General features: G+C 29.7%; 2 protein-coding genes and 1 non-coding gene across 3 annotated transcripts; 1 reads left to right on the top strand and 2 right to left on the bottom strand.

The window, feature by feature from the left end:
* Positions 1 to 2,020: 2,020 nt before the first annotated feature.
* Positions 2,021 to 2,092, bottom strand: Bm14586. Its single transcript has one exon. It is a non-coding gene; the product is annotated as a tRNA-Thr (tRNA).
* Positions 2,025 to 2,292, bottom strand: Bm17404 (Uncharacterized protein; the record flags this gene model as incomplete). Its single annotated transcript, XM_043077453.1, has 2 exons — positions 2,025 to 2,092; positions 2,229 to 2,292. The coding sequence occupies 2 exons, from the start codon at positions 2,290 to 2,292 to the stop codon at positions 2,025 to 2,027; spliced, it is 132 nt and encodes a 43-aa protein (XP_042933387.1).
* Positions 2,293 to 3,460: 1,168 nt separating this feature from the next.
* On the top strand, positions 3,461 to 8,540 carry Bma-orc-1 (0rigin recognition complex subunit 1, putative; the record flags this gene model as incomplete). The annotated part of the gene is made up of 16 exons (XM_043077452.1): positions 3,461 to 3,539; positions 3,917 to 4,098; positions 4,316 to 4,455; positions 4,569 to 4,848; positions 4,961 to 5,103; positions 5,183 to 5,226; positions 5,456 to 5,514; positions 5,730 to 5,921; positions 6,245 to 6,387; positions 6,617 to 6,695; positions 7,034 to 7,183; positions 7,249 to 7,368; positions 7,687 to 7,788; positions 7,880 to 7,994; positions 8,160 to 8,277; positions 8,423 to 8,540. 16 exons carry the CDS (start codon positions 3,461 to 3,463, stop codon positions 8,538 to 8,540), a joined length of 2,064 nt encoding a protein of 687 aa, XP_042933386.1.
* Between the last annotated feature and the right edge of the window lie 2,876 nt (positions 8,541 to 11,416).

Raw genomic sequence — 11,416 nt, 5'->3', positions numbered from 1 at the left:
ATTTAAAGTACTACATGCAATCAATGATAAATAATTTTTATTTTACAAAGAAATAAACCAGAAATGAAAACGAAAAACATACAACTTTGATATTCACTTTTTAACAAAAAGTCACAAATAATACATTTATAACAAAGGCTACAATTAACGAACATACTTTCATATTTATTTCTTTCCCTTAATTATTACTTTTTTCATTGCTCCTACATTTTCAATTAAACATTTATTTTTCAAATTATAACTACAGGTTGAGTACATTTTCTTGTGATCAGGTATCGAATTAATTAAAACTAATTGTTTCTGCTCTTTTTTTTTTTCAAATAATTTTTGTAAATTTTTTGAAATCTGTTTGTGTTCTCTTTTTCTTCAACATTTTATTAATGATCTTTTTTTTACGATGCGATGTTATATTTTATATATTTGAAAATTTGTAAACTGTTATTTTCTTGAGTTTAATCCACAAATTTTCTAAAAATATTACAGTAGCATCAAATATAAGTGTTTTTATAAATTTTGGAAATTGCATCTTTTTGCAGAGATAAATTGCTATTAAATATAAAAAATCATTCATTCTTTCAATTTCTTTTAAGAATTTCCAATTTGTCATTTCATTCATTAATAGAATTTATTTATTTTTTTTTTATAAATTTTCAAATTTTATCTTGATTTTTAAAGCGAAACAATACAAAAAAACTTTGTTTTCTAAGTTACCTGCAATTGTGCTTAGTATTAAAATTTTCCCATAGTTGTGCCCATGGTTTGCCGAAATAAGTATTTAACTTCGATTTTTATTTATGCACTCTGCATGGTTCGTCTATAATTATTCTAGAAAAATTTCGGAAGAAAGTTTTAATTTCTAGTCCTGTTTTTTTTTTTTTTTTTTTTCTAATTTTTTATTTGATTATATATATACGTTATAATTTTTTTAATGATAAATTTGAAACTTATAAAAGATGTACTATTATTCATGATCAATCGATTCTAAAGGTTAACATACGTAATTTAATGCACTTAACGTACTTCTAAATTCTCTTACTTCACTACCTGTCATTATTACTTTAATATCAATTTGTTGCTTTTATTATTTTGCATTTTTCCACAGTAACGTATTCAGTGCTAACAAAATACCGTAAGAATTTCAGCAATGACTAGATGATCAATATTTGTACAAAATTTCTTTTTCAGATTTAGTTATTACTAAAAATATTTTTCTATATACGTCGTTGTTTATTTCAACGTAATCGCAGCCACGGTACAATTTCCTTATTTCTCCAAAAAAAAAAAAAAATCATTTTTTAAAAGTCTTTCATTTTATACTGATAGTATATTTTACAGAGTATTTACAGAGTAGGTTTTTGATTTCTTTCCTTCTTTATCATAACACTTGGAAACATTAAATTTTTTCAATTCAATAAAAAACACTGATTAAACTTAATATCAGTCGTTATTTAAAGATATATTGTAGATGAGAAAGTTTCCTAATATTACATATCAATGTAAATTCCTATACTTTAACTTAATAACTTGAATTTAAAAAAGAAAAAAAAAACATTTCTCAAATTATACTGAAATGAAAAAGTTATATCACTTTAAGGAATAAACAGAGAGATATCGACAAAAGTAAAAAGTACAATGCATGGACAAAGGAAGAGTAATGATGAATTAAATAAATGAAAATTAGTAATGAATGATAATAAATTTAAACTAAAATAAATAGTGTAAATTTGTATTAATCAAATTAAATTTTACATTTGCTGGCTTATAGTTAAGACTATTTTAATAATACTATCAACAAAAGAGTTATGACAATTAATTAATTTTTGTTCATTCCTATTTTATTCCATTGAAAAAAAAAAAAGTGGAAAATATTTTAAAAACAGTAGAAAATTCAGATATTCAAAGACAGAGTGGAAATCTACTTGCTACCTGCTCAAAGATATGTAGAAAACGACCTGTGTACATTATTTACAAATTTAATGCGTGAAAAACGTGCGCACCGCACCTTACGATAGAGATGCCATGCCTCATGCTGGAATCGAACCAGCGACCTTCTGTTTACTAGACAGACGCTCTGCCCCTGAGCCAATGAGGCCTTAGGCTTACAGTCAAATTATTAAATTATAAACATTGTATAGGTAAAATATTTAGGAATTAATTGACTATATTCAGGGTAATATGAAATAGTTGACAATTATGTGAAATAATTGACAGTTATAGTTGACAGTCACCGCCTCTCCGCGACATACCAGAGAAAGGGCCGAGAAATTTCAGAGTAAGAATAGGCCGAGCCATATTCTACGGACGTGAGCTATTTTTAACACTAAATTCGGATTGATTTTGGGAATTTGTTTTTTTTTTTTTGGGAGGGAGGTGGAAGTTTTTACGTGATAGGATAGTAGTACGTGAGACTATCTAAGTTCATAATATACGAAAAGATTCGATCTTGATGGAATTTGTTAGTAAAAAGCTAATAAGTGCAAGTTTTTACGTGATGGGATAGTAGTACGTGAGACTATCTAAGTTCATAATATACGAAAAGATTCAATCTTGATGGAATTTGTTAGTAAAAAGCTAATAAGTGCAAGTTTTTACGTGATGGGATAGTAGTACGTGAGACTATTTAAGTTCATAATATACGAAAAGATTCGATCTTGATGGAATTTGTTTGTAAAAAGCTAATAAGTGCAGGTTTTTACGTGATGGGATAACACGTGAGATTATTTACTGCCTAAAATGGGGATTGTTGGAGGCGAATAAATGTGAATGTCTCTTCTTTTTTTTCTCATTTATATTACTTAATATGGGGAATGGGAAAATCCCATAGATTTTTCTGCTCCGCGATATACCAAAAGCACATTGAGAGATGTTAAGAATGAGTTTGCAGATTTTCAGTAATATTTTGAATAGATGTGATGTTTCTTTTGACTGTGATGTCGCTTGTGCGAATGTTAACTAATTTTTTATAAAATCTTTAAAGGGATATTGAATTTATGCGTTAATTTTAATAGAAAAAAGATGCTAGGTAGTGGAAGGAATGGTAAAGATTGATAATAATAAGTATGAGATATAGTTTTTTAGAGATAGTAAAGATATTCCATTGCTAACAAATGGCGGAATGATTCAGAAAGATTTTAAAGGAAATGTATATTATGTAAATATTAATAAGAAGTTGACAAAGATTATTGTGTATTGGAGCAACAATTGTCAGTGCTTTGTTTTCAGAGCAGGAAAGACGCAAAGTTTAGCTTATGCGTAGTACCGTGATTTCGTTCAATTTGAATATACTTCTATTCCGAGAAGTTTGATCCACAGATTAGGTTTGCGCATTTAAAGAAAAGTAATGTTAGTGAGAAATTATCGCAAATAACATCATTGTTAATGTTCAGATTTGTAAAGTCTTAAAGCAGAAATATGAAATTTTTTAATTTAAAAAAAGCTATGAAGAAATATTTTTGCAGGAATGTTCATTAATAAAAATGTGTTATGGGATGAAAAATCTGAAAATGCAATTTCAGATAGCCTGATGGCGAAAGACGAAGGTATTCCAATTTTTGGTTAACTGTGTGCTTCTCTTGCTTCAATAAATATTACGTCATGATTTTCTTCAATGGATTTTTTGTTATTAACTCATTCCTTTTTTTCTTTTGACTTGAATCTTTGTATCTTGCAGTTTCACAGAGTTGTGAAATTTCGATGTTTTGGAACTAAATAGATTCTTCAATTTAAATGGGAGTGTTTCAGGCAAATAAGACAAAGATTTCAATCATTTACTGTATTCAACAGAGGCTGGAAATTTCTGAGTAGTTTAGGGCGAAGAGGGAAATAAATAAAGTTATGGAGACATTCTAATGTCATGCAGTTTCATGTTTTATTTGGTCTTTTTGTTGTAAATCTGTTTTCAGGTAGCTTTTTTTAGGAAATGAAAATATTTCAAATAAAAGAATTTTGCCGAAACGAAAAGCGAAATTGATGGGACGGCGGTATTTCGAAGACCTATTTGTCTTGAATCCACCACCGAACAAGCGCAGTCGTTCATCATTGGTGCTACAGCAAGCTAAGCTGGTTCCTGTTTTTAACTATGACGATAATTTAAATAGGGTAAATAAATCTTATTTTGTATCTACATTATCCTTCTTCTTTTTCATAATTATTCATTTCATAGAAAATTTCGTCTTTCGTAGGTTTTTCTATGATTCATTTAAATTAGTAGGAGTTTCGAAGAAATTCAAGGGTAGTGAGTTTGACTTGTAGAAGTTTAATTCCAGATATCCTAAATTTTGTAGTTTGATTGTTTCAGCGTATTTTGTCATTTCAGTTCGGATTTGAAAAAGAAGATAGCGACGAAGATTCTGAAAATATCAAATCAAAAGATTTGGATGCCTCACGAATATCACTTCCTTCGACGCTTCCATCAACGTTGATAGATGTATCAAGAACTTGTAAAAGAAGAGTCTCGTAAGTTCCTAACTTGTACAAATAAAAATCAGCACTAGATTCTTTCGTCTGCTCTAGAGATTTGTGTGATATTTATATTTAATTATTTTGATGACTAAAGGAAAGTGCTTAAGGGTTGCTTCGAAAATATGCAAATCCAAGAAATCATCAATTTGGAAACAGAAGATTGGGACGTCTGATGATGGTTTCTCACTGCACAAATCATTTAAGCTGAGTGATAAAGTTGATTTGGTCGACGGAGAAGTTCAGAAAAGTAAATCTGAAAAAGTTGATGAGAACCTAGGGAAGCCGTTTAAACGGATTGATGGCCTGTATTCGAATCATTGTAAGAAACCGTTCATTATAGTAAAGCGAACGAAAGTTTTTGCTGGAGCTAAGTTCATCAATGATAAGGTAATTCATTCGCTGGACAATTTGAGTTTTAAAATAGCATGAATGATATTAAAAAACTATGAAAAACCTTAACCATTTTCTGCTGATCTTTGAAGAATTGGATTAATTGCAGCACAGTTCCTTAGGACAAGGATCTGAAGATAATGATGGTGGTAAAGATTTTGAGTTTTCTGGAATATTGGAAAATCTCACTGAACTAGATTCTCATTCCGGAACTAATTCGAATATTCATTCTGAAAAGAATTTAAAAATAAGGTGTGTTGCATTCCAAAAACTCCAAAAGTGATATTGTGATAAAATATCTCTTACAATCCATGAAAAGTAGAAGTTTCAGACGACAATATAACTCAGTATGCAAAAGCAGGCGGTTAATTGCAGGTAAATTTATGTCATTTTTGTCATTCAATTCTGGAATACATTCATAGCGATGTTTATCATTGCTTTGCATAAAAACCAAAATTTTTAATTCCAAACTTATTTTATGCATCAGCATATTATTATTCATATCAAACTTGAATTGCATGCAGTAATATTCCATTATGAGAACAGATTAACGTTGTACTGATGTCATGGAATTCTGATATTTAATCGACCTTTCATATTTCAGAAAAGAAATCGAACGATCAATATGCCACATGTGGTATCATTTCGAACGTGTGTGCAATAGTAACTTTTTAACATAGATATTGATTTTTTCAGTTGGGTAAAAAGTGATTTAGATTGCTAAATATAAAATATGACAGATTTTTTTTAATGTTTGTACTTAATTTAGATTTAATTTGTCAGTCTGTACTTTCCGAATCAATTGCCATCCTTTACCACATTGAAAAGTTACATTTAAATATAGCTGAATTTCTGATCTAATGAAATTACGCTTTTAGAGAGTCGAAACTCTAGAGGCAGTTTATCGTCGTTTACACACTTCTGAGATTCCAGAACGGTTGCCTTGTAGGGAAGCGGAATTCGATAGGATATGTGCATTTATAAAAGGATGCGTTACAAATGATGCGATTTCGCAAGCAATGTATATAAGTGGTGTACCAGGTACTGGTAAAACCGCAACCGTACTGCAGGTAAGTTTTTCTTTTCTTTTTTTAATTTTATCACTGATACTAATAAGAGGCAATTTGTGTCTAGTAAATGATGGATTATTTTTGAGACTAATTTTAAGAATCTGGACGCGCTGGTGTTTAATAGTCAATATTATGATAATGGTAATGCTGATGATTTACTTTTGATTCTGAATGGCAGTTTGAAGATTACTTTTCATTTTTCATACTATATGTGCTTTATGTTATTATATGAATATCGTCGCTTAGTTAAAGTCTAGAATTAAAATACAGTTTTTTTTTTTTTTCATATTTTAAAATTAAATTTTGATATTGTAATTTTGCAGGCTGTGCGTCATCTGAAAGCTTCAGAGAATTTTTCTGGATTTAATTTTGTTGCGGTTAATGCAATGGAACTATCAGATCCGAAACAAATATTTGTCAAAATTTACCAGGATTTATTCAGTTTGAAGAAGAAAATCGCACCAAAGTAAGTTCATTTTTCATTCACTTTTTGAAGTTCGCTGCAATATATCGAGAATTTAATAGCTATGATTCCAATTAAGGTACTCCGTCTGATCACCAGCTAATTTCATTGTCATCAATTTGGTCCATCTTATTTTTTGGGTCCATATTCTGAATTTACTGCAGTATTAATAAACTTCCATTCTTTTTCATCTTCTTCATGAAGAAATTAATATTTTTTAAAATAATTTTAGGACAGCACGAAAGAAACTGAACGACATCTTTCAGTATCATGACAAGAAACGATTACCAATTATTGTTTTAGTTGATGAAGTAAATAGTTCTTGCTTCTGATATTTACATTCGAAGTAATGAAATTTTATGAACCCTGTCTTTGTCGCATTTCTGCTTCCTCTAACTTCTAGCTAATATATGATACAGAATTTGAGAAGGTTTCTTACAATATTTTTCAGAAATTAAAGGAAAGGTTTGCCATGAGGCAAAAGATAGAGAGAAAAAAACCTCTAGTTTTTAAGGCTTTTCAGTTTATCGACTAGTAAACATTATATATGGTTGGCTTTCCACCATCTAAATTTAAATTGTTTATTGAAGTGAAATTCTTCGAAGAAAATGCATGGATGTGGCAGCAAGACGTACATATCTTTTTTTAGCTGGACCTGTTAAATACCAAAAGGCAAGAAATAATTTACGATATATTCAATTGGTCAGCAAATGAAGAATCGCTTGTAAGTGTCATAGCTATTGCGAACACTCTCGATCTTCCGGAAAGACTTTTTTCGCAACGCGTTTCAAGTCGATTGGTAAGTAAAACAAGCGTAGGTTTGAGCAACTTCAAAATTACTTTTCTCAAAATTTCTTGTTCTAGGGTGCTAACAGGCTTTGTTTCCAACCGTACGATCATGATGAAGTTGCATACATCATCCGAGATCGCCTACGTAATTCAACTGCTGTTGAAGCTGAAGCTATTGAATTAGCAAGCCGAAAAGTAAGCTAATACTTTTTATGTTAATTTGAAGTCCATTAATAAAGGATGATAATTTTTGTTAAGTATATGATTGTTTTTTGTTAATTCGTTACCTGTGAAGGGAGACTAAAATAAGATTAATTAAATACACAGAAATAAGTAAATTAATTTTCCAGCTATTACTTTGCATTTTAATAATTTTTCCTTACTAATGATTATTTTCAATGCGTTTTTATAAAAGTCTAAGTCATATAAATTAATATTAGACTACTTGTGAAAAGACAGTTGGTATTTATGTTTTACCTTCTGCAGCTGTTCACTTCAAGCTGCAATTTTTAGGTAGCAGCTATCTCTGGTGATCTACGAAAAGCCCTTGATATCCTTCGAAGTGCTACAGAGCTTGCGATCAGTGCTAATCAGAAACAACTTACGATGAAAAACGTAAACATTTCCATGGGTGATTATTGAATTAGGCTTTTTGTATAGGAAAATGCTTTTTTGTTATTAATAATCTTGAAATATTGTTGTTTAGGTACAAGAGGCTATTCGCCAAGCATCAACAAGTGTTAGGGTTGAGTTGATACGAGCTTTACCACGTCATTCTATTCTGCTTCTTCGTGCTGCTCTTGCTGAACAGTTGAGTTCAGGTTTGTTATTAGTTATTCTACAAAATCCATTGATAAATCAAAGAAACACAGGAATGCAGTTTTAGTTGTTTTGGATTAAGAAAAATAAGGAAATGTCAAAGTTTAATTGACTAAAGATTAATCGAGCAAAGCTGATTATGTTTATATAACAGTTTCGGATTTTAGGCTTGGATGAATTCCAGTTTCACCTTCTTTTCAAACAGTATCGCTTGCAATGCAATGTTGCAAATATTAATCCTATGTCGACAAGTTCTACTTATCGAAATGCTATGGAAATGTGTAGGTCAGTGGACAATCAAAAATATTTTTTCTCTTCGTTTCTTCTTTTCTGCTATGGTTCCTTTTGTTCTTGTATGATGTAAAAAATATGCTGATTCGTAAAAAATGTAAAACTTTGTACAAAAATATAAATTTTTTTTTTATTGCAGTGAACGATTATTAATAGCAGCATCCGGAACTGGTAGTATGTCTCGACGTTTCCGTCTTGGAATGACAACCCATGATATACAATTTGCTTTCAAGCAGGTCGATGAATCAGTCTTTTAAACTAGCTTTTTGGATTATTTTTCCTGTTAATTTCAAGTGTGTTTCTTGAAAATTCTTTTATGATTAGACATCTAGATTTCAATGATACCTTTCATGTAGATTTCAATGATACCTTTCCTGTGTATGGATATTTAAAAATTTTGAACAACTCTGAATAGAAATACGGGATTTCTTTCAACATAATTTCGTTTTTTCATGCAATTCTAAGATGGAAGAGATTGGAAATGTTTTCTTTTAATATTTTTTAAATAGTTGGTTTGAATGTTAAGTGTGTTGTTCAAATTCTTTCTTAATTTTTAGAAGCATAATTGATGCTATCACCTTTTTTGATATTTATTGATGATATCATGCTATTACAGATTAGTAGCTTTTGCAAGCTACATTGATCACTCTAATTATTCTTTCACGGTACTTGACACTTCCTTGCAATTACTTCTATATATGTGTCTTATAATGATTAGCTATGTTTCTAAGATGAATACAGTTTAGGGTTGTATTCATCACTATGACGACAGTTAATTGTTGTAAAGCGAGTGTCTGTCAATTATTTAGGTGATTTTTCTTTTAGGGATAATTAGTATTTTTATTTACATCCTATTTAATTCGTTTTGTGATCTTAAAATTCAGCCTGGAATCAATAACGGCTTATTGTTATTCCTTGGTTATTATTGTGCTTATTATATGCAAATGTTTTTCATATCAGTTTTATCTATAGATTCGTTTCTCAATCTTTGGAAATTAGGAGATGAAAAAATATGTGTTTTCCAACAAGTTTTTCCTCATTCCATTCTGTTATGTTAAACTGTAGGACGTCGTTTCCGGACTTTCTAAGAGTGGATTGTAGTTTTGGTCTTAATTAACCAACACCTTATAATCAGTGACATATTTTCTAAGACATATGCAGAGAACAAAGTAGGCTCAATAAAAAATATAAGGTGGTGATTGGATGAGGTGAAACTATTATCAACATTATTTCACGTCACACTTCATATTTGCGGGATGTTTAGAGTTTGATTTTTGTTAAACTTAATGTATCATTTTCTATTTTTAAATAATGTTCAGGTATTGTAAGATGTTCTTATTTGATATTTATTTCATATACGTAGTTTTTTTTTTTTTAAGGAATTGGTACAGGAGATTGAAAAGTCCAAGCACTTTATTATCAAACATTCGTTTTCAAATAACCTTTATTCCTTTTTTCATTTCAAAAAACTTTCTTCGTTCTATTGCATTTGAGAAAATTTAATGATTTAAAATGTTTGCATACCTCTAATGTCACAATATTAGAATGTACAACTGCCGTACCAAATTGAGCATCTGCTAATTTGCACATATTTAATTGGCTCTGTAAGTATAAATACTACAAAAAATGATTTCTTGTGGGCTTCTGTTTATGATAACTTGAGTTACCATATATACATTACATCTCATGTGAAGTATATGCATGCCTTCTCTAATTTAGTCACTTTTCTTACGCCCTATTCTTTCTTTCATTACAAAATATCTTTTTATCGTTTTTACAAAATGAACTACGTGTATTCTAATGTTGATTTTATGTTATTTCACTATGAATTATAAATTTTATTTTGTAGGAAGAAATTTTAGATTTTTTCAGATTACAATTACATTTTTCTATATGTCAATTTTTTTTAAAGTTTGGAGAATTTATTGCGGTAATTCACGAAGTAAAGAAATTTCTGCGACTAGAATTTGCTGTTTGATATATTTTTTGGTACAAATTGCCATTAATTTCATGTTTCATTATATGCAAATATAGTTGGTAAATTGCAGGGTATATATTGTAAGTTGTATATTTGTAAAGGATGCTATATTTTTTAAAGAAGCAATTTCTACCATAAATCTTAAAATCTTCTTCTGAGGTTAGTAGTTTAATTGAAGAGAGAATTAATAAAGAGCCAAGTGGTAGCTGTAGTTATTACTGGTCTAAAATTTCTATCTTCCTAAAAATATAAAATGTTTTGCTTTCATTAAATTAATGAGGCATTGTAGCCAAAAAATAGCACTATGTGAGCAAAAAAATTACCTTGTCGAGTTAATTGAAGTCTAACCTAAGACTGGAAAGAATCAGGGGGTAATTTTTGTTTGTAATTTGATCTTCTGCAAGATATATGAGGTTAAGTTATGCTTTATAGAAGGCGTAAATTTTCTTGAAACATTATATTATCGTGGTATTTATCCTGCAATTGTTATGTAGCGAAAAGATTAGAATTATAGTGATGAAATGTGTGATGGGTCATAAACGGAGATAAAGTAGTATGGGGTAAGGGGAATCCAAAAAGTCCATTTAGAAAGTTTCCGGAATGATATATAAATTTAAATTAATATAATTATAAAGCGCTATCTATGACAAAACATAATTGAGGATGGAGGAAAAATGGCAGAGCTTTAGTGAAATTACCCTGCATGGAAACTAGTTGGAAGTAACAAATTTGCTTTCATGAGTAATCCACGCCTATTACACCTAACTGAGTTTTTATTTGATGATTAAATGATGATTCGATGGTTTTTTATTAATACTGCAATCGTTGAAGTATTTTATTTCCAGTTCACTGGATCAATGCTTTGTCGTTGAAATGCAGCGCACTATGACAGGTAATATCGTGAAATTGTTCTTTTTTTTTTTTTTATCCATTAGATATTTTTCAATTGTAGAAATGTGTAATGGTTTGATTATCGATTTATCAGTCATGTTCATCTGTATCGCTCAAAGATACGAAATACTGATTCATCTCAACTGTTATGTCCTATCGATTGGAAATTTTTTGAAATGTGAAAGCGAACGTTAATTCGTTTTGATGAAATTGGTTGACTGATTGAAAGAGAGAAAGGAAGTATGAATATGATACATAACAGGA

This window comes from Brugia malayi (genome assembly GCF_000002995.4).
Source record: "Brugia malayi strain FR3 genome assembly, contig: Bm_v4_Chr1_scaffold_001, whole genome shotgun sequence".
NCBI lineage: Eukaryota > Metazoa > Nematoda > Chromadorea > Rhabditida > Onchocercidae > Brugia > Brugia malayi.
This window is presented reverse-complemented; position numbering and strand designations above follow the sequence as displayed.